General features: G+C 37.4%; 2 protein-coding genes across 2 annotated transcripts in view; one reads left to right on the top strand and one right to left on the bottom strand.

Moving 5' to 3' along the window:
- Positions 1 to 23,309, top strand: part of LOC134211788 (diuretic hormone class 2) — a 106,005-nt gene that overhangs the window by 58,140 nt on the left and 24,556 nt on the right. Inside the window, exons 2-3 of the mRNA XM_062689009.1 lie at positions 4,321 to 4,414; positions 4,488 to 4,595. Of these exons, the coding sequence (XP_062544993.1) occupies positions 4,323 to 4,414; positions 4,488 to 4,595 (200 nt within the window). The 5' untranslated portion in view covers positions 4,321 to 4,322. The remainder of the gene's footprint in view (positions 1 to 4,320; positions 4,415 to 4,487; positions 4,596 to 23,309) is intronic.
- LOC134215963 (uncharacterized) lies at positions 18,080 to 20,143 on the bottom strand. The gene has a single exon (XM_062695022.1). The coding sequence runs from the start codon at positions 19,711 to 19,713 to the stop codon at positions 18,874 to 18,876; it is 840 nt and encodes a 279-aa protein (XP_062551006.1). The 5' UTR covers positions 19,714 to 20,143; the 3' UTR covers positions 18,080 to 18,873.

Genomic DNA, 23,309 nt, shown 5'->3' on the forward strand with positions numbered 1-23,309 from the left:
CTCCACTCGCCATGTTGTGATAACTTTTTACTGTTCATTTTGAAATTACTTTGGAATGTCGCTGTTATCTCGTGCATAATCAGCGCTAGCGTCATAAAAAAATGCCACTGTGCGCTAGTGTTGTTATGCATGCAAGAGCATGCCAGCGCCATCGTGTTGTCAAAATGAGATTGTGAGTTGCAATGTCGACGTCGATGGCGTTGAGGTTCGGTGTGTTTGTTTACACATGTTTTGCAAGAAATTTTGTTCGAGCCTCCATGTCTGTTCTCTGTGGACATACTTTAAAATGACCAGTACAAGCTTTTACACAAGCACACGAATGAAGATGAACGTCTGTTCTCTGTGCATAAGGTGTCCCGAATGTACCATGCTGAAGGTGGCAGGGTTCGATTTCCAGTGTCGGTCTAGGCAATTTTCGGATTGGAAATTGTCTCGACTTCCCTGGGCATAAAAGTATCATCGTGTTAGCCTCATGATATGAACCGGTGCCAGCGAAAGTGGTACATGTTACATTGAGTAAATTTTTCAGGAGACGCATTTTCCCGAAAACATCGAATAATAAATTCTAATTTGCAATTTTTTGCAAATAAACTGTTTCACAGTGAACATCGTCGTGGACAATCGAGTCTAGTTGGAAGTGTTGAATTATTGCCCACGAATGCAGGCAGCAAGTAAGTGTGCAGTAGTAAACGAAGAAAATAAAAATGAAACATATTGTCGCATATATGTACAGTCCCTTCCCGATTTTGGCAACACGACCGGATTTTAATGTTGCAAAAATGGGGATGTTGCCCCCAAAAAGGGGAAAAAAATTTCATTCAAAATTTCAATTTTTTTTTGTTTGAATTATTGAAGCTTAACACTTAGAATATGTACTACAAAGTATGTGGAGTGTGTTTAAGTGATGCACGTGCATCATAATTGACATTTTTGCGATATTATTCATAACTCGGAGATTGTAGTTTACACAAAATTGAAACAATCTCCAATTTCAATTTCATATTTCGTCAATTTCATAATACAAATTGAATAATAAATAATATTTGAAATTAACAATAGCGTCGGCCACGTCCTTACACAAATTTGTGGTGATGAAAAAAACGTTTCAATTGTAGGCAAACTTTTGTGGTCGGTGTGATTAAGAGTAAAGTTCTGTGCACAATTTTAGCTGACATTATGGAAAAAATGAACGCAAGGCATAACACACACTTAATTTTTTTTACCGGGATCTCAGCAAAATGGTCAACTTTTACCGAGATTCGCACAGCCGTGCCCTAGCAATCATGTTTTTTGCCGAGATTTCTGTCAAAATAACTGAAAATCGGCAAATATTTTGCCGAAAATCAGCTAACAAACATCATTTCTGCTGAAATATCAGTTTTTTATTTTGCTGGCGCACGGCTGTGCGGATTTTTTCCGAGCTGCAGAAATAAAAACTAAGTGTGCACATTCCATTGTTTGACAAAATGGTAACAGAAATCTGCATTCTGCACATTGGTCAAGCGTATCCAATGTAGTTGGAAGAATCCTACATCAGACTGAAGGGGGAAGCAAAGCAGATCGGACTAACATTAACACGTTGAAGACGAAGTAGGCTTGAGAGAAGACAACGGCCATTCACCACAAGCTTGTATCAATAGCGACAAAATCAAGGTTGTTGAAGAATTCGTGTACTTGGGCTCACTTCACCTCCGATAACGATACCAGCAGACAAATTCAAAGACGCAACGTGGCAGGAAAGCGTACGTACTTTGGACTCCAAAAAACACTCCGATCGAATAAAGTTCGCCGCCGTACCAAACAGACTCCCTCATTAAACCGGTGGCGGTAGTCCTCCTTGGACACGAGATCTAGACAATGCTTGTAGAGGACCAACGCGCACTTGGAGTCACACGTATGTAGCCACTGCTGCGTCCTGATGAATTTCTTCCATATTTGACAGGTATCGGTGGTTTGTATATAAACAAAGGTTCATCCGCTTGCTGCGGGAGATAGGATGAACCTCATGAACCTACCACCGATAAATGTCAAATTGAGTTCATTCGATTGAGTTTTTGAGGTTATGTTTATTTGATGTAAAACCTTATTGGTGTGTGTGCAATCAATTCATGCGCACGCAGCCATAATAAGAAAATCTCGTATTATCTTTAATACGTCGAAATCGGCGTATTAAAGATAATACCGGTATCAAAATGAAGGATAATACCGCTTGGTGCTTATGGAAATCGAGTATAATACGAGATTCTCGTATTATCCTCGTTGGTGCTTACCACCATAAGATGTTATCATGTAGTTCTAAGTTTTATTGTTAGTTTTGAAAATTTACTCTCCGCTAATAGAGTATGATAAAACTCAAAATGTTACTTGAAAAAAAAAAAACATTCCATTCTAATTTTTTGATATGTTATGTAAAACAGTAAATTTTCAAGAAAAAATATAAAATCATATAGCGACTTATAGTCAGACATCATGAAAATTGCAAAATACAAATAAAATCCATGTTTTCTAATACAAAATTTCTCGAGACGAGCCAGCCCAGGGCTGAAAGTCTCGCTAATAAAGACAAATAATAATAATAATACAAAATTCAAATTTTCCAATGGCATCATATTTTTCGTTTTAAGTATGTTTAATTATCTTTCATTTCATAATTTAATATTTAAAAATCGGTTCAGTTGTTCAAAAGTTGTGATTTTTGAAAAAAGTCATTTTTGAAATTTTTAAAGCAGTCTTGGCATGGAAATGGTCACCCTAATGCATAAATAAAAAAATATGTGTCTAATATTTTGTGATATGGAACACAACTATCAATTTTCATGATATTCTGTTACCCACTATATCGGTATTATATGAAACTAGTTTATTTGTGAACGCAGTAGCGCCCGTCGCAAGTGTTTTTTTAATATAAACGGTTCGCATCAAGCGAATGGTCATGGGTTCGATTCCCAGCCCCTCCACCAAAACCCTCGTCAGTCGCCGGATGCGCAGCCCATATGGTGGCGTTTGGGGTACGCGCCTTACCGGCTGCCTGATGACGATTGACAACTTGTTCTTCTCGGAGGCATTCCTCCAACGTTAACCGAATTAAATGGCAACCTAACAAAGCAACGATCATTGGATACACGACATGGAAAAACGGACACAATGGACTCACGATAAAGATGAACTGGCAACGACAACAATAACGAATAATGGATACCTAAAAATAGATTTTGTGTGGATTCTGTACAGCAGAATACCACAGTAGATCACGGCACAGTAGCGGTTAAGAACACACGCCTACCAAATAAATACATGAATAAAAAAAAACGGTTCGCATTAAAAAAATCAAATTTTTCAACGTCTGTTGTCTGTGATTTTGTTCATCAAATGCTGTGTCTGGTTGTCACTGGTTTTGTTTTCTGCATCTGATAAAGCGTGTATTCGATAAAAATGGCACACACATATTCACTCACCAAAAACAAACCGATCATCGGATTTTTTTTAAATTTTCAGGGAATGAAAAACTTTTAATGAGATGATTTACAACATTTGCTATCACATCACAGCCAGTAATCCAACTGTTCGCTCCTCACAATCCTCCTATAACAACGACAGAATTCCCGAAATATTTTAAACGCTTTTTATTAAATACAACATATATAGGGCAACTGTACCAGTTTTGGCCATGTTCCTAATTTGGCCAGTTACTCACATAACTAAAAAAAAAGCAATTTCCGAGGGGTTTATTAGCCCTAACAAGAGGTCCATCCCTTATTCTTCTTAGCAATTGAAATTGATCGATATTTCAAATAATAGGATATCTGTTCCCATATTAATAACAGCCCGTATATTGATCCCAACCACCGATAAACCAAATAAAAAATCAATTTATTTACAATTTCTCACATCGTATGTACACAATAATGGATGGAACACATTCTTGAATGTTTGGAATATTATTCAAGATTTTGTTTGATGTTGTTGTTCTAATTCACAAGCCTTAAATTATTTCAAACAACGACCTAGATTTTTCTTTAAAAAATGCTTGAATGAATTGTGGAATTCAACTCTTATGTTTGTAAAATAAGGTATATCGAAAAGATAGCCTATGACAAACATGCATTTTTTATGGTTGGCCAAATTAGGCACTAAGTAACCACAACCGGTACATATATATATATATATATATATATATATATATATATATATATATATATATATATATATATTTATATATAATATTACATGGAGAATTGAGACCAATATTTGAAAAAGGCGTAACAGCCAAAGTGTAATCATTCATCGTTAAAATTTTATTTCATTCTTTCATTTCCACAGATATGCTTCCATCGAATGTTTGCTGCTTCATATGCATTGTTTTGGCAATAATGATGAAACAAATTATGTTTGTTCATTCTGCTTCATTACGAAGGTAAGAAAATTTTATACCAAATAAAATCTAATAAGGTTGAACGCTGATTACCAAAAATTGAACTATTTTTTAGTTATGAGCAATACGATAATAATCTAGAGGATCAGCCAGACGATGTTTTGATTGACCTGATAACAAGATATGGACAAACTATTATGCGTGCTCGAGATGATCTAGAAAAGTAAGTAATGATCTAATTATAGACACAACACCGCGAATTATTAAAAAAAAAGTTAGAGACCGAGCACATCATTCTTATTTGTATTTACCTAAAATAAAATCAGGAGCGATGCAAATTGTACGGAGAGGCTGATTTTCAATCTGATTTTAAAACGCACATTTTCCCAGAACGTTTGTTTCTATAACGTTGAAATTTAAAAAACAAAAATTATGTCATACTATATGTACTGTCTTCGGATGAATGCATTTTAGAAGTACAACGGTATCTTGTCCGGTTTCGTCTTGAAGTGAAACAAGGATGGAGCAAAACTATTCCTTATCGTAATTAGCGATATTATGGTATGGTAGGTGAAGTTGATACAAAAATAGGCATACTCGACTCCGGTGTGAAATCTATGCTGCTAAACAAAAGATATTTTAGTTACCAGATAAACATTGTCGCTGTCGTCGCTGTCCGGAACATCTTTTGCTGGCGAGGATAGGGGCACAGAGAACAGACGTTGAAGCTGAACTCGCTATGTTGTGATAACTTTTTACTGTTCATTTTGATTTACTTTGGAATGTCGACGTTATCCCGTGCATAATCAGCGCTAGCGTCATCAAAAAATGCCACTGTGCGCTAGTGTCGTTATGCATGCAAAAGCATACCAGCGCCATCGTGTTGTCAAAATGAGATTGTGAGTTGCAATGTCGACGTCGGTGGCGTTGAGGTTCGGTGTGTTTGTTTACACATGTTTTGCAAGAAATTTTGTTCGAGCCTCCATGTCTGTTCTCTGTGATAGGGGATCTAAATGTCAATGAAGGAAAAATACATACACCCAAAAAACAAATCTGACAATTATGAGCATGAGCAGGATAACCGTACAATTCGTAGTTGCTACTCCGTGATTGACTAGAACTTGCGAAATTGCACAGGGAACCAATTGAATGGAGCTTACCCGCACATCAACCTCACACCACAGAGAACAGACGTTGAAGCTGCACTCGCCATGTTGTGATAACTTTTTACTGTTCATTTTGAAATAACTTTGGAATGTCGCCGTTTTCCCCTTCATAATCAGCGCTAGCGTCATCAAAAAATGCCACTGTGCGCTAGTGTCGTTATGCATGCAAGAGCATACCAGCGCCATCGTGTTGTCAAAATGAGATTGTGAGTTGCAATGTCGACGTCGATGGCGTTGCGGTTCAGTGAGTTTGTTTACACATGTTTTGCAAGAAATTTTGTTCGAGCCTCCATGTCTGTTCTCTGTGCTCACACATTCTTACTTGTATGAGGCCTGCACGAGCATAGCGACCGTATATAGCATTCGTATGCGGGTACAAATGAATACCAATCTATTTTTTACATTTTATTTACTGCTACTAAGTAACAGGCAGCTTTTTATAACAATTCTATATTTAGAATCATACTTGCTACCTAGCAATGAGAATTTGATTTGCAAAGAGATTGAGTTATATGATTAATGAAATTATCTAATAGGAAATTAGAAAGGGCCAGGGATCAAACCCTTAATCTCCTGCTTATGAGGCAGAAGCAGTGACACAAGGCCACCAAGCACCTCCGAAAAACAAATCTGAAAAAAAATCTGACAATTATTGTATAAAATCTGGGCATATACAATTCTGTAAGCTTTTTATACAAATATTGTATTAAAATAATACAAATCTGTATTATTTCAATACAACAATTGTATTAAAATCTTCCGAAATTGTATATGCCCAATTATTATACAATTTCTGTAAGGTTCTTATGCAGAACTGTATTAAAATCTGCCATCCGCTGGTTGGGTGTACGATTTGACAGTTAGGTACCGCACATGTTTCGGACAGCAGCACAAAGAGAACCGAAGCGACAATCTTTATCTGGTAACTAAAATATCTTTTTGCTAAACGCTAGTGAAACGGACTACGTGTTGTGTTAGTGAAGAACATTCATCTAAAGTTGCCTACAATATAATTAATTACACAGCCCTACCAGTTTTTGACTTCTTAATGAAAAAGCATACAAATGTTTATTAGATTTTGGCTAGTTTATTCTGAACCTGATCCTTCGCTAACACAAGAAATTCAAACCAAACAATATGTATTACAAACGGTCCATATTCATTAGGGTGCGGCTTACTTTTCGAATGTCCCCGAAACTTGGAGTTCGTTCATGGCAAAAAAAAAAGAGTAGCCGTAGAATTTAAGACCAAAGTATTGAAGTTTAGAGGTCGCACAAAAGCCATCAAGTTTAGACTTTTTATAAAAATAATCATAACTATATCAATTTTTATTCGATTTTCAATCTATTATAATTATTCTTTTCAGAAATAAATTGATGAAAACTTTGACTATTTCTTGGAAACAGCTCAAAATGAGGTTACCATTTTTGCATTCGTATATCATGAGGCAAGCACGATGATACTTTCATGCCAAGGGAAGTCGAGACAATTTCCAATTCGAAAATAGTCTAGACCGGCACCGGGAATCGAACCCAGCCACCCTCAGCATGGTTTTGCTTTGTAGCCGCGCGTCTTACCGCACGGCTAAGGAGAACCCCTTGGCTTATAGCCTGAAATTAGGCAATAAACTGATGATTTCCCTTGATAATCACCAGGGTGCCGACAACCGAAATAAGTAACCCTTTCGAAAAGTGAAAATAATAATTAAATTTCAACCGCAGCGGAGGCATTTGCAATACGTAATGCGCTCACCATTTCGATCATTTTACTTCGGTTTATAACACTAAGAAAATGACCACTTTGTAGTGGGTTTTCATTTGACAAAAAAGTGTTTTCTCTGTAAAACGAAACAAAGACTTCTATATGCTTCGGAAATGTACACAACAAGATCGTGGTTACATAGCGCACGTATGGAAAATGTCCGAATGACCACATATGTTTTCTGTCAAAAGCTACGACGGGGTGCCGACAACCGACCACCTTCCCCTGTACATTTTGAATACAATAGTTCATTTTCATATGGAATTATACCGTACTCATATATAACTGTTTTAGCATAGTTTATTTACTAGAAAACTGAATTACAGTTACAGTTTAAAATGAGTAGACTTGTTTACTATTATCAAGTATTCCTGATTCAAAGTGTCGCCCCTCCATAAGGCATTTTATGAGACAGATAGAAACAGCTGTTTTATCAGCTCGTGTTTATCGATTTTGAGAATTAGTGGGAGCTCGTTTATTTGGTAATTTCGTGCTGAACATTCCGATGGGTCCTATTATCAATTCTGCCGAGGGGCAGGTTTCTTCTACTTCTTACTGGCATTACATCCCCCATTGCCGCCTCGCAGCTTAGTGTTCATTCAGCACTCCCACAGTTATTAACTGCGAGGTTTCTAAGCCAAGGGTACCATTTTTGCATTCGTATATCATAATGCTAACACGGTGATACTTTAAAGCCCTGGAAAATCGAGACAATTTCCAATTCGGAAATTGCCTAGACCGGCATCAGGAATCGAACCCAGCCACTCTCAGTCTGGTCTTGCTTTATAGCCGCACGTTCCAACCAGCCGCAACCAAATAAAAGTGCTGAGGAAATCTCTCTTCCATAAGAAAAGGAATTGTCACTTTCCTTTGTCCTCTCGGCACCCACTGAATAATGAGCAAAGTTGGTTAATCTCACTACCGTCGTTCGGGGTGACATTGGGCCTAGGGGGTAATATTGGGCCAAAAACGAAAAATGTTTCAACTCCTAATATCTCAGAAACTGTTACGAATTTTGATGAAAACTTCAAACGGTTCGAAATTATATTAAAATTCACGTCTAGGAAATCACAAAACAAATTCCAAGAACTAATTGTGCTCGTACAATAATGCTTGGAATTTGAATGTAAAACTATTGAGCGAATGAACCCGTATTAAAATAGTGTCAGTAATGCCCCACAAATCTTGTACATAACTAGTTTTTAGATCGATGGATACCTGGTTATTATGTTACGATAATCTGTTATTGTTTTATCCAATTTTATTAATATTTATATAACGGTTCTGGGTTTTCGTAGCAACGAGCAATGCACGCAAAAAAGGGGTGAGATTGGGCCAAGCCTTCAGTTGATTTGCCTTACATAGTTGGTAAGAGCCGTAATGTAGGCAATTATTTTGAATGAACGATTGAATCGTTTCATCGTCGTCGCTGAACTATTTCATTTGGCCCAATGTCACCCCCTGAGCGGGGTGAGATGAGAATGGGCCAATTTTGAACAACATATAACTTTGTTTATTATTCAAGCTTGTACCAAACTAATTAAAACTTGATTCCAGTGTTAACTACTAGAGCTTTGTAACATTTACTTGGAGCATACCACATTTTGGCCCAATGACACCCCCGTTGGCGGTACTTCATTCTAGTTGTCATGAGGCTGTTTACTACAGATCAATTTTGATTTTGAATGGCTCACATCTGGAGGATACGGATAGAGTCAAAACGATTGTAAAAAATCTCCACACGGAAGAAAAAAAGTACCCAAAATTGAGTACTTTTAAACTTACTTTTGAGTTGTTTTTTCTCTTCGCTTTCATCCACTCTTTCTTTTGTTGTCAAAAACAAAAGAGCCAAACAATCCAACGACGCCAGTTCAATACGGGAAGCCAATGTTGAGTTTTATTACCTGAGGTCGAAATTGAGTGAATTAAACTTAAATTTGGGTCAATAAATTTTCCGTTGGGTACTTTTTTAACATGGGAGTAAAGGCAAACTACTTCGACCCTACTTACTCAATTTTGGCTTCCCGTACGGATGTTCGAGGTTGGGTGAATTAAACTCACTATTGGGTAGTTCATTTCTTCCGTGCAAAGTAAGCTTTTAAAAAGTATTCATCGCATCTAGAGAGGTTTTGAGCATTTTGAGCGTAGCCAAGAGAGAACGCATATAAATTAACTCGTACTAATTACAGTTCATTTCAAGCAAATTTAAATTTTCTGGCGTCATTTCAAATATTTCGATGAATTCAATATACGTGAACGGCAAAAATTAATTTTAAATTCGGCACGTTAGTTTATACAATGCAGTAAATCGACGTAATATTTGCAATAATTTTAATAAAGATAGGCATAATGATAATTCAATAGGAGAAAATCGTAGCGTGTACATTGACCACTGAGAGGAAATTTGCGGGTTTCAAGCAAAATATCTTGAAATTTGGATTCGATCGAGTCCGCAGCTCTCAAGTTTACATTGGAGATTTGGCTTTTTTGACTTTAATTTATGTTTATTTCCATGTTTTGATCAGTATCATAGTTTGACATAATTAGTGTTTGATCTGCGGCCCTTCATCTCTATATACATTTATTTTAATTATTTATTTTATTTTTTATTTATTAGACCCATTCATGTTTTCGAAAAGTATCAAAAATTCAACCGGTCAGCCCAGAATCAAAATTATTATGCTAACTGAACAACTTGTTTGACGAAATCCTAACGTGCAAATTTATGACAATGGTTCAGCTTCTGATTTTTAAGAATTTAACGGTAAGTCGGTGGGTTAACAGTGGGTCTCCAGTAGCCTTGTGAGCAAAGGCGTAGGATTGTCAATCCGGATATGGCGAGTTCGATCTTCGGTCCGGTCTCTGATGTTTTCAGGTTGAAAACATTCTCGACAATCTGGGCATAGTGTATCCATTGTACTTGCCACACAAGATACACACTAGGGTGGTTCAAAAAATCGATTTTGCTCCATAGTGCTCATCTGATTCTTTATCATGTTCTGAGTGTCCTCTGAAAATTTGAGCTCATTTGGATTAAAACTGATTTAGCACAAGCGATTTCAAGTTTGCATGCAAATTAGTATGGGAAAATTTATTTTTTCAGTATACTGTAAATGACGCTTCCGCATTAAGCGCAGGTTAAAAGAAAACCTACATAGTTAAAAGTAATACTCAACAGCTTTCACCCAACGAAAACCGCATGTTGATTGATCGTCCCAGTAATTAGTAATCGATTTTAATACAGATTGCGAATCTTTAGTCATGATCGTTAAACTTCTTTGAGGGCATCACTGAAATGTGCAGTGCAACATAGTAGCCTGAATTTGTGTGCTACCTTTCGCGCCACGAGCAGCAATGTTGCCTGTTGAGGAGTTATGCAATTAGCTCCAAAAAACCATGGTATAGATTAAATTTGATTACTAATGATTGGAACGATCAATTAAGATGCGGTTTTCACTGAGTGAAAGATGATGAGTATTCCATTTAGCTATGTAGGTTTTCTTTTAACCTGCGCTTAATGGGGAAGCGTCATCAACAGTATAATGAAAAACTAAATTTCCCCATACTAATTTGCATGCAAACTTGAAATCGCTTGTGCTAAATCAGTTTTAATCCAAATGAGCTCAAATTTTCAGAGGACACTCAGAACATGATAAAGAATCAGATGAGCACTGTGGAGCAAAATCATTTTTTTAATTACCCTAATACACACTCATGCAATGGCGGGCAAAAAAAAAAGCTATCAATTAATAACTGAGCATTAAGGATCTGGCTTTCCCAGTCTCTTGGTTGATCAAAACGGCTATATTTTGAATTGCCGACGTTTCGGCAGTATGTATTCTGCCTTTTTCAAAGGAAAATTATCAGTAAATCGTTTTTCGATTTAAAAAATATGTCTTATTCATGTTTTTGGGCTTCTTATATGCACCACAATTTTGGACATTGAAAATAATAAATTGATTAACAGAATGGAAAAACACTGCACACTAAATAATACTCAACGTGTTACGACAACAGTCGATACGACATAGTCGTTGAGTATTATTTAGTTTTGCAGTGTTTTTCCATTCAGTTTATCAATTTATTATTTTTAATGTTCAAAATTGTGGTGCATTCAAGAAGCCCAAAAACATGAAACAGAAATATTTTTGCCTTTCTCGTACAACAAAGTTGTACCAGAAGGCTATAATTTTTATTTTTTTAATCAACAAAAACACAAATGCACATTGAATCCTTTATTGATTTTTATTGATTTTCTATTGAATACATCAACAGGTCTATCCGACCCCAATGATGATCTTAAGGCCCAAATTACCGTAATCCAGTCATTGACAAGAAAACAGCCACGTGCTTGTACCATCCCCAGGAAAAAATCCGCCCACTGAGGAGAAAATGCATTCCCCAGCTGAATCGGGGAAGCACTCTTGTTTTAAAACTACATCAACATATAGTGGTGACTTCAATACATCCGTGGGATGCTTCATTTGGATGAATTTCGTAATATTATTTTAACTGCCTTTTGCAGAAAATATTGCAAAGTTGAAAAATATTTTTCCAGGAGGGGAAACCGTCGATTTACTCTCACGCTCTCTTATACTTTGCAGATACTAGGAAATCCTCGTTCAGTGTTGCGTGTTGATTTGTTCTATATGTTATGCTTGTTTTCTCGAATATGTACGTAAACATCAAGCAATAATCTATGAAAATGATGCTTTTCATGCTATATATTGACACTAAATATTAGATGTGAGCTAGAACTGTAAAAACGCAAGCATTCATAAGCAACGCAGGTTATTTATTTTTCATAATTCAAGTGTTGATAATGTAATGTAATGCTAAAATAATAATGTAATGCTAAAACGGCATCACTTTTCATGTACACAGAGAGAGAAGACCGATCATATGGTCATGTAAACAATCCATTGAATCTGGCCGAACATTTGAGAAGGTAGTCAACTGCATCATAATTTTACATTCATGTAAAATGCATGTAGGAAATTGTGTAATTAGGAGAAGGATGCACAACAAATCAATCTCAGATGCATGTTTGAGGTTGTTTATGCGTATCACTATAATCTGTGCGCTGTACAGGTATTGAAAAGGACGTTTATATTTTGTGGAAATATATAGAGTTTGATACCTTTTGAAATGTTTGTGTACTTTGTACAAAATCAGATCTGAGCGAATGAGTAGGCTCTCCGCAAAAAAAAAGAAGCGAACAGCAGGAAAAAGAAGTCGATTTGATGTATGACATTTGAACCTTAAACTAATTAACAAAAAAAATAAACAATGACATTTATAATAACATTGCAACATGAAAACATTTTCAATAAACACAGTGAAATACGATGAACAAATCTTACATAAACAATAAAAAACTGGTTATATAAACATTTAACGCTGGTCAAGGCTCCCAGTAAGATGAACCGTAGCGAACGAATTCCCGGAACAGTAGTCCAGCAGGCCATGTAGTTTCAGCGAGTGCCATCTGTTTGTATCTCCAATCTACGCCGACTTTGAATGAGACAAAACGCCAATCTTCGGAACTCCCCCATCGTGGTACTAATTTGACGACTTCAGGCTCTTCTGGCAAGTTTAGCGATCTGGAAACCATCTCTTGGATAACTTCGCTCCGTACGTGCTTGGCGATCTTCGTGAAAAATATCCGAAATTTGCCAGGTGAAATGTTCTGCTCACTACTTTGACGCGAACCAATAAGCAATTGCGATCTATTGTTTCTGCATATTGTTGTTTCCGATGGAAAACTTTGTGGCGTAGAAGTTATTGGCATACTATTGGTTGCTGAATGGTTTTGATTGCGTTCGGTCGAATCAAGCAAACCCGCGATGCACTGTTTAATTTCCGAAACTTCGGCTTGGAGTTGGCCCACTGTGTACCCAATACAGCTTTGGTCGTCAGTTGGTTTATTCATTTCCTCATTCTTTTCGTCGTTCGGTTTGGTTCGCTGTTTTTGGAATGATCGTAAACAGTCATCACACATCCATAGCACCTTTTCGTTTTCCGCGCAGCGTCGAACATCGAACATCAATCATTAATCATTTTAGCCGTGGCGCAACCCAGGGTAACCCACGGTAAGTAATTTTTAAGCAACGTACTAGAATTGCACCAAATCTTTTTATCGCCGAAATGTAGGCAATAAGCACTGCATTTACAACATTAATTCGAATTCAACATATTGAATCGAGAAAGGCATCATCACCACCGGTGGATAAATTTGGGTTTTTAAAACGAAAAACGGTTAACTGATAATTTTTCCTTGAAAAAATGGCAGCTCATGCAACTCGTGGTTCATTCACCTCCTCCACGTAACGTCCAACATCTGCTCCCCACCATAGATGCAGGGTTGTTACGGAGATCCTGAAATATTTTCCGCGCCAAATCCGCGCCATTTCCGCGCGACATGAAATCCATTTCCGCGCCAAATCCGCGCGATTCAGAGCTAAATTATAAGCAAATACACGTTAAATATCAATTTTCGTATAAAAATTTATTGAACGTCTTTTCTTCAAGTTCGTTTTTTTGCAACATATGTTTGTATCAAAATGCTAATAAAACCGTGGTATGTATTACAACCCTTCTAAATGGCCTTATTCAACACTAGAAATACTAAATCTAAGGGAACAAGAACTAATCAGTCAAAACTATTTGAATAAGCACCGCTTTTTCGGATTTGCTTTTTGTTCCGTTGATAAACTTAGATAAATATTAAAAATCTGCCTAAACCGCAATTTCTTCCGAAGTAATTAATTATGCAACTTTCTTGTAGTTATTGATCACAAGACAAACCTGCTGAGATATTAAGGCATTATGCAACGTACACACCAGTCAAGCAGTTTGACGAACATTTACTCCGCCCCCAAGAAAACGCTTCGGTTGCTGCTTTGTTTGAACGTGTGTGAAGTTGTTCGAACGACCATTTGACAGTTGGCGGCTCGGTTGGAAAAAATTAAAACGGTTTGATTTTGGTTTGAGTTGTCGGGGGTGGAGTCAAGGTTCGCCGAACATGTTTGAGCATTTGTAGTGAAGTTGCACAAACCCCCATATATTTTTTGATGGTTGGTGCTCAAGTTGGCGCTTCGGTCGTTCGTGTGTGATATTGTTGATCGAATAAATTGATTGTTCGTGCCGCTGTTGGTAAAACATGATGGATGTTTGAATAAGCGAGAGGTGGAGTCAATGTTGGTCAAACTGCTTGACCGTGTGTACGTTCCATTAGACAATGAAGCTCCGTAAAACAAATATTTGAATTGGTATCAATAAACAAATAATACATCTTCTAAAAAAGTTGCTCAAGCTCCATTGATTTTTAAGTCGGAATCAAGCGTAAATTCCTTCGGAATTCACAGAGGAGTATTTTCAGAAATTTCAGAAGAAAATTCTTTGGAAATACGGCAGAATAATTTGAGTAAACTCCAACAGAAAGTAAGTCCGTTATTAGTCCTTTAATTCTTGTAACAAGCTTTTCTAAAAGTCTAAAAATGCAGAATTTTTTTTTGGCCATTCTTACTGGAATTTCATCCAAAAACATCGAGAACTTTATTTATAGAAATTTATCATGGGTGCGATTCATCCAAGAAATTTCTACGGGTGATCCTCCGGAAAATCTCGCGGAAAATTTCAGGGAAATATTTGCAGAAATATAACTGCCCTTGGATCTGCTGAAGTGTCTGAAGTCGCTCCAAAATTGTCTGTGGAAATTCTTCCGAGAACATCTGTGGGAATTCCTCCGAGTATTCTTACAAAAATTCCCCTGGGAAATTATTCTGCAATTTATTTGGGAGTTCAATTTGTCGTGAGTTCAAGTAAATAACCTGCGGAAAAACTTCAGAGCTTACTTGCAGAAATCCCCTACGGAAATCACCTTAGAAACTCTTGCAGAAATTGATTAGTGACTTCCTGCGGAAAAACTCCCGGTGCAATTTTTGAGCAATTATTACAGAAATTTCTGTGATCATCGCTATAACCCTTTTGTAAATTCAAGGCGTCATTCTTTTGAAAAAAATCCTGCAAAAACTTTTGAAGAATGATATAATATATCATGCTGAGTGGTTCATCGTAAAAGAAATAACCAATCAGAAACTGACTAATATCTTGGAATAAGGTATTTTATGAGACGTTTCGCGGTGGCCCGATTATTTACTTTTGATGTTTTGTTTTGATATGATTCTGCGTGAACATTCCGTTAGGTCCGAACACATAATAATATTTTAAACGTTTTACTTTTCATTCGTGTTTTCTTCAGCTTTTCATGCTTAGAATGCAATGGTATGATTAAACTAACGACACGTTTTACGAATCATATGAAAAACTTTGGTAGCTAAAGCCCTGGTAGCCAAAAAGTAAAATAGGTAGAATTGATGATGGGACCCATCGAAATGTTATGCCCGAAATTACCAAACAAACGGGCTCCCACTAATTGTCAAAGTAGATAAATACGAGAAAAACAGCTGTTTCGATCTGTCTCATAAAATGCCTTATTACAAATAAATTGACAAGATGAAAATTGGTGTTTATGTCCTTCAATAGACATGGTTTGTGTGCGTCGTGTTTGAGAATGGATTAAAAATGACAATAAGTGACGTATTTCTCATCATAATATTTGTTTAAAAAATGCTTGAGAGTGTAATGCATGCCATTAAATAATTTTATTTATTAAATTTCCGCCTAAAACTAAAGCGAAACCCTGAAATCGTTATGGAAATCCGCGCCAAATCCGCGGAAACCGCGAAATCCGCGAAAATCGCGAAATCCGCGTAGTCGTAACAACCCTGTAGATGGTACGCAGCACTTTCCTTTCGAAAACTCCAAGTGCGCGTTGGTCCTCCACGAGCATCGTCCAGGTCTCGTGTCCGTAAAGGACTACCGGTCTAATGAGCGTTTTGTAGATTGTCAGTTTGGTACGGCGGGGAACTTTATTTGATCGGAACGTCTTGCGGAGTCCAAAGTACGAACGATCTCTAGCCACTATGCGTCTCCGAATTTCTCTGCTGGTATCATTTTCGGCAGTCACCAGTGAGCCAAAGTACACAAATTCTACTATCCCCTCGATTTCGTCATCACCGATGCAAACTCGCGGTGGGTGGTTCAAATTGTCTTCTCTTCAACCTCTTCCTGTCATGTACTTCGTCTTCGACGTGTTGATGGCTAGTTCGATCCGCTTAGCTTCCCTCTTAAGTCTGATGTAGACTTCCTCCATCTTCTCAAAGTTGATAAATAATATTTAGGTCGCCGGCGAAGCCAAATAGCTGGACGGACTTATTGAAAATTGTACCACTCGTGTTAATCCCTGCTCTTCGTATCCAGTTTTTCGCGAGCGATAATGATCGTCAGTTTGCCTGCGGGTTAGGCTCGGATTTGACATATAAGAAGGTGCTGATTAAGTGAATTCAAGCCTTCTTATGTACCACATTGATCAAAATTCTCGAATGGTGGGTGCAGTTGACCTCCAGAAACGTCAAATCAGAGACTAACCCGCAGGCAAGCTGACGGCCATTGCCGCTCGCGGAAAACTGGATTAACCCTTCCAAAACTATGGTGAATAGCAGACATGAAAGACCATCACCTTGCCGTAATCCTCTGCGCGTTTCGAAGGGACTCGAGAATGCCCCTAAAACTCGAACTACGCACATCACCCGATCCATCGTTGCCTTGATCAACCGTGTCAGTTTATCCGGAAATCCGAGTTCGTGCATTAGCTGCCATAGCTGGTTCCGATCGATTGTATCATATGCGGCTTTGAAGTCGATGAATAGATGATGCGTTGGCACTTTGTATTCCTCTTTTCCACACTTTCTGTCCTGTCCAACAAATCTCCTGCAGCGCTACGACGTCAAAGTTGCGGTGATGTAATTCATCGTAGATCATCCAGTCGCAACCTAGCGACTTGCAGTTCCATGTTCCAAGATTCCAATCTTGATCCTTCATTCGTCGGCTATGTGTTTGCCGATTATATTAAGTCGTATTATCTATTATATTGCTCTTCTATTGCTCATATTAAAATTAAAAAAATTAAAAATATAATAAATAAGCAATGATTTGTAATAAATTCAGGAATTTTGTAGAACAACGACTTTCAGGGGAAACATAGTTTTTATGCACTTAAAACCTTGAAAATCACTTGAACATGATCAAAACGTGAACGGAACGAATTACAATGATCACAACACTTGTATAGCACACCAAAAGCTTCTGTTTAGAAGTTGTTAGGATAATTTTTGTCTTTTATATCTCTTGTTAGTTTTTTTTTGACGTACGACTTACGTCTTTCTTTACTATACTGGGTGTCATTTAGATTTTTGGAAATCGAGAGCGTTACGCTGAAAGTTACGTTACTAGCGCCTTTATCTTTCGATGGATTTTTAAGATTTATACATCAATCTACGCCTTTTCTCGCAAGGCTATCTGGAAACCCCTGAAGTCCTATGTTAAGTGGCTCGAAAGCCGCCTTTCAAGAGGCTCAGAAGACTCTTTTCAAAAGGTGTGGTAGCCTACTTCTAAGAGGGTCGGAAGGTTCCTTTCAGGAAGCTCGGAAGCTTCCCTTCTAGTCTCCATTCAAGAGACTCGAAATTCTTCTTCCAAGATGCTTGGAAACGTACTTTCAAGAGGCCTCCTCCCAGAGGCTTGGAAGCCTCTTTTCAAAAGGCGCGGAAGCCTACTTTGAAGAGGCTTACTTAACTTATTCTAATACGGATTGTTATTTTTAAGAAATTACTAACTAACCAACTTGGACGAGCACACGTCGACGAAAGAAAGAGGTCGGTACCTCGTGTGCGAATGCTATTTATTAATAAAAGGTGCTTACACTGCATAAATGTGGCGTGATGCGCCACGTATGTCTTACTTTATAGTTTCATTCCTTAACGATTCCCTTTCCAAGGAAAGAAGTCGTCCTCGACTTCCATTGGTCTCGACTATTGTGGGATGAGCCTGGGTTGCCTCGTGGGGTAGATTACGCTGATTCCTTGCGTCGATTCTGTGGATGGGTTATCCTTAGCCTCGGCTACCGTCTCCTGTTGACCTTGTTGAATAATCACTGTTGCCTTTCTAGTCAGCAGCATCATGATAATGCAGCCTAGCGTGATACCGATCAGGATAAGAGATGTTATCGATATAGACCCGAAGGATAGCCAATGAAGTAGATGTATCTTTGTATGAATACTGTCACTAGTCAGGTTCAAATGACGGATATGGTCTCGATGTGCCATATGGAGTATCTGTAATTGTTCCAGAGGAATGCGGTCTACTATGTTAGTGGTATTTACCTTCAATCCTGTGGTCGGGATAAAAGTCCTGCTGGGAGTATTTACGTTGATGTTGGTGAATTGCTCGCCGTTCAACGTTATTGCGCATTTCGAAAATTGAATTAGATATGAACCTTCCAGTCTATTATTATGCATGCTGCAGCTGGATTGTATTGTAATGTTCGCATCCTGGATAATTATTGTGGCCTCGTTAATTCGTTTAACGATGTTGCGTCCATAGATTTTCTCAATTGGACAATGTGCTGACGAACCGCTAATGAGTTTTTGCATACATTTCGATGGTGTTTCAAGTTCAGAAGATTGACAGATAAATTGCTCTGCGTGCTGATCGCAAACTGATTTTGAACAACGGTGTGGTTCCATTGAGATAGAAACTGGCCTTTAGATGAACTCTCGTTCCGTTAGATATCACTGGTTCAATTTGGTAGAGAGTGTAGGCTTCGTTTGTTACTTTAGGTATTCTCAGGATGTACTTGATTGAATCTTTAGTGGTTATGACATATGCTTTAGCGATTTCTAATACACTCTCTGCTGTGGCTACGTCTAATCCTTGGTCTTTCAAAAAGCGTTGAGCAACAGTTAATTCTGCAAGGCTAATCAGGCGGCTACTGGGAATATTTAGTCGAGCTAGGGTTATTGCATCACCAATTGTCTCTATTTGCTGGATGAGCTCGTCGATGTTCAATAGTAAGTTAATTGATGAAAATCCTTCGTTGAACTCAGATGACAGGTTGTTGTAGCTCGAGATGATTGAATTAATACTGTATGTTAGATTTCTAATTCTGATGTCTAATCCAGAGTTAATTCTAATTTGGTTATTTTCCTGATCAACAATCGAGTTAATGGTAGCATTGATAAGCCTTAAATCATCGGCATCCGGGCTGCCCGAGATGTACTTCCAACCTCTGCCTAAGCTGTCCCATCGTTTTACTCTTTTATCTGATATATTGATTTTTTTGAAGGATTGAGATAGTTTTTCGATTTTTGTTTTTATAAAAGGGTTAAGAAGTCTATCGTTAGCTATCTTTTCTTGGGCTTTTAAGTAGAGGACGTTAATAACGTTTTCTATCGGATTCATTTCGATTGGATGAATAATTCTTAGGTAGCTGTAACAAATTTTAGCTTTCCCCATGGGAAGTATGACAATGGGATTTTGTTTGATGTCATGAATGAATATTTCTGCGTGTCCTCCTATCGCTAGAAGTAACCTGAAAAGTGAGATTACAAAATTCTTTTTAAGTGTTTTTTGTGTGTCTTGATTTGATTTTGATCTGTAATGGTTTTTAAGGTTTGGTCAACTATGTTTGCTTTTCTGTATCTATGGTTTCTATGTTTCCTTTACATTTTGTATATATGTTTTTATTTTGTAAATTCCTGTACTCTTCCTCGTCTAAGCAAAGAATTTTGGAGTTCTTATTATTAACATGTAATTCAATGTTATCCAAAGCAGTCTGTATGGTTCTAGTCTGATTGTTTACAATTTTTAACCTGTTTAATGAGTTTGACGTACCATATATAATTTCTCTGGGTGCTATTTTGGTTGAAGAATGTTTCGTTTCATTATACAATGCTACGATGAGTTTTAGACCTTCATACAAATTAAGGTTCCTAGTTTTATCTTGATTGGCCTGAAACATTTCTATTAATGTGTTATGGAATCTTTCTATAATTCCATTGCTGTTGCTAGTACTAGCAAAGTGTAAGAATATATTCAGATCCGTTAGGAATTTGGTCATTGTGGGATTCCGACAGCTTGTCGCTTGGTCACATGTTATTTGTTTTGGAACACCGAAAGTTGAAAAATATCTAGTGAGTGTTTCTATTATGGTTTCCGTCTGTTCGTTTTCTATTTTGTATAGCTGAGCAAATTTAGAAAAAGCATCTACTATTGTAAGAAATTTTTCCGTTTCTTTAACAAAAACATCCATGTAGACATTATCAAAGGGCCTATTATACATTCGTCGTGTTATAGGAATTTTAAATGGATGTCTTTCATATTTTGCCAGTCTGCAATCTTCACAATTTTTTGAAAAATCACGCAATTTTCTATGAAGTTCGGGAAAAATACTGATTTACTAGCTTCTTCATAAACTATTTTGTAATTTCTGTGGTTGAAGTTATGACTTTTCTTGATGAATTCTTCTTGTTCTTTGGGATCTATTATGTCTGGCAGTTTGAGATTACAATATTCAATTTTTATTTTCTTTCGAAAGTGCTTGTTGGCAATCCTTGCGCACGTCTTTGCTACCTCCAATGGAGCAAATATGCCGTTTGATGCGTTTGGATTTATATGTTCCTTAAGAAATCCAATTAATCGTTCCTCATCATAATTCGCTCGGTGGTAAATGTGCCTTGTGTATCCTGGAAATATTTGAATTAGTAAATATGGACTTTTCCTCTGATTATCTGTAACCCTAAAGAAAATTTGATTTTTGAACCTGTTTATGGGGTGGTTTCCATATATCTTGTCGTTTTCGTATACCTCGTTCTCCATCTCGTGGTTGTTAACTTCTGTCTTTGGAATCCTGGAAAGGCCATCCGCGACGACGTTCTGCTTACCTTTTTTGTAAATAATTTTAAAGTCAAACTGTTCTAAGTACAAACGCTGGCGTGTCACCCTTCCAGTTGCGTCAGTGAGTTTCAGTTCCTTCTTAAGTGGTTCGTGGTCTGTGTATATCATGAATTGTTTGCCGTATAGATATGATCTGAATGTTTTAGCTGCAAAGTATATAGCCAAAAGTTCTTTTGCAGTTGCTGAGTAATTTTCTTCTGCTCTGGACAAAGTTCTAGATAAATAAGCTATGGGCCGTTCAATTCCATTATCGAGCTGTGCAAGAACTGCTCCAATGGCAACATTTGAAGCATCTGTTGTGAGGATAAAAGGTTTATCGTAATTTGGATAAGTGAGAAGAAGATCGCTTGTCATAATGACCTCTAATTTTTCAAATGTTTCGTCGTATTTGGCATTGACATCTATATTTTTATTTCCATTCCTCAACTGAGAGGTCATTGGTTTTGCTATGTGGGAGAAATTAGGTATGAACCTCCTGTAATAACTGATGGTTCCCAAAAATGATTGCAATGCTTTTCGATTCATTGGTAATGGCCAGGATTTTATTGCTTCGATTTTCTGGGGATTTGGTCTTACACCGTCTGTTGTGACGAGATGACCCAAAAATTCGACTTCTTTTCTGAGGAACTCAGATTTATCGCATTGTATCTTCAAATTGGCTTCTCTCAATGTTTGAAGGAATTTCTTGATATCGCCCAAATGTGTTTGAAGATCTATGCTATAGATGATAATATCATCCATGTAAACGAAACAGCGGATACCAATATGCTTTCTTAATACATAGTCCATAAGCATCTGAAATGTCGCTGGGGCATTTTTCAGCCCAAATGGCATACGTACGTACTCGTATTTGCCATTGTCAACGTTAAATGCTGTTTTTGGTATATCCTTAGGGTTCACCTCAATTTGGTGAAAACCACTTGCCAAGTCCAAAACGGTAAAATACTGTGCTTTTCCAAGTCTGTCCAGTATTTCACTGATTTCGGGGATGGGGTAGCGATCGGCCGGTTTCTTTTCATTTAATTTACGATAATCAACAACGATCCGATATTTGCGTTTCCCTGAGTTGTCCATTTTTTTAGGTACTACCCAGATTGGAGATGTCCATTGAGAAGAGGACTCCCTAATAATTCCGTTCCCCAACATTTTTTGAATTTGGGTTGAAACTTCATCACGAAGATGATAAGGATACTTATATGTCTTCTGATGAATCGGGTTTTCATCAGAAGTTTTGATGTTATGCTTCACCTCATGAGTGAAAGTTAACTTATCGTTATCATTGAAAAATACGTCTTTGTAATCTTTAAGAGTTTTACCCAGTAGACGTTTCTCTTCGGCATTCAGATGAGTGGTGGTGAAATTAAGCTTTACCTCTTTATTCTCCTGAGTCATTGACAAAGGCTCGCACGCGAACGGCGGAAGTGTGCAACGTATATGACGTTTATTCTTTTCCAGATGTACCACTGCTTTATTGTTTTTTGATAGATACACACCAGGAGTAAGAGTAACGTTTTTAGAAAGCTTCATCTTTTCTTCAATAAGGAAAGATCCGTTCGCAGTAGTAGTTACTTCAAATAATTTATCCCTTTGTTCATTAAAATGTATCTGGTTCACATGGTATCTAGAGAATGGAAATAGGTGGCTTTCGATGATCAATGCATGATTCTTGGTATTAATTTTGGCTCCTAGAATAGCTAGATTTTCATAACCTAAAAGTCCATCGAAAAACTTATGGAATCGAAATACATGGAATGGCAATTTTTCATCGCTAGCTTCTGGGAAAAGATTAACGTGTACCATTTTATCAATTTTAAAATTACCGTTCTTGTTCCTCACAACAGCAGGTTGTTTCACGGACTTTGCTTTATTAACATGCTCTGGGTTCAAATATGATTTGTTCGCTCCCGTATCCACCAAGATATTAAGGTAGCCTTTAGTAGTGGGAAGACGGAGGTACGGTAAGAAATTCAAGTCTTCTTTCCGATCACGCGTACTCGCTGAAAATTTAATTCGTCACACTCATCACTCGACACTACTTCTTCAATTTCTTCTTCACTATGTTCACTCGCGGTTTCGCCAAGTTCATTAACGTTTGCCTCTACTTTCATTTTTCGATGCGTTGGCGTTTTCTTGTCGGTTGTTCGTTCTATGGGCGG

Source organism: Armigeres subalbatus, chromosome 2, assembly GCF_024139115.2.
Source record: "Armigeres subalbatus isolate Guangzhou_Male chromosome 2, GZ_Asu_2, whole genome shotgun sequence".
Taxonomy (NCBI): Eukaryota; Metazoa; Arthropoda; class Insecta; order Diptera; family Culicidae; genus Armigeres; species Armigeres subalbatus.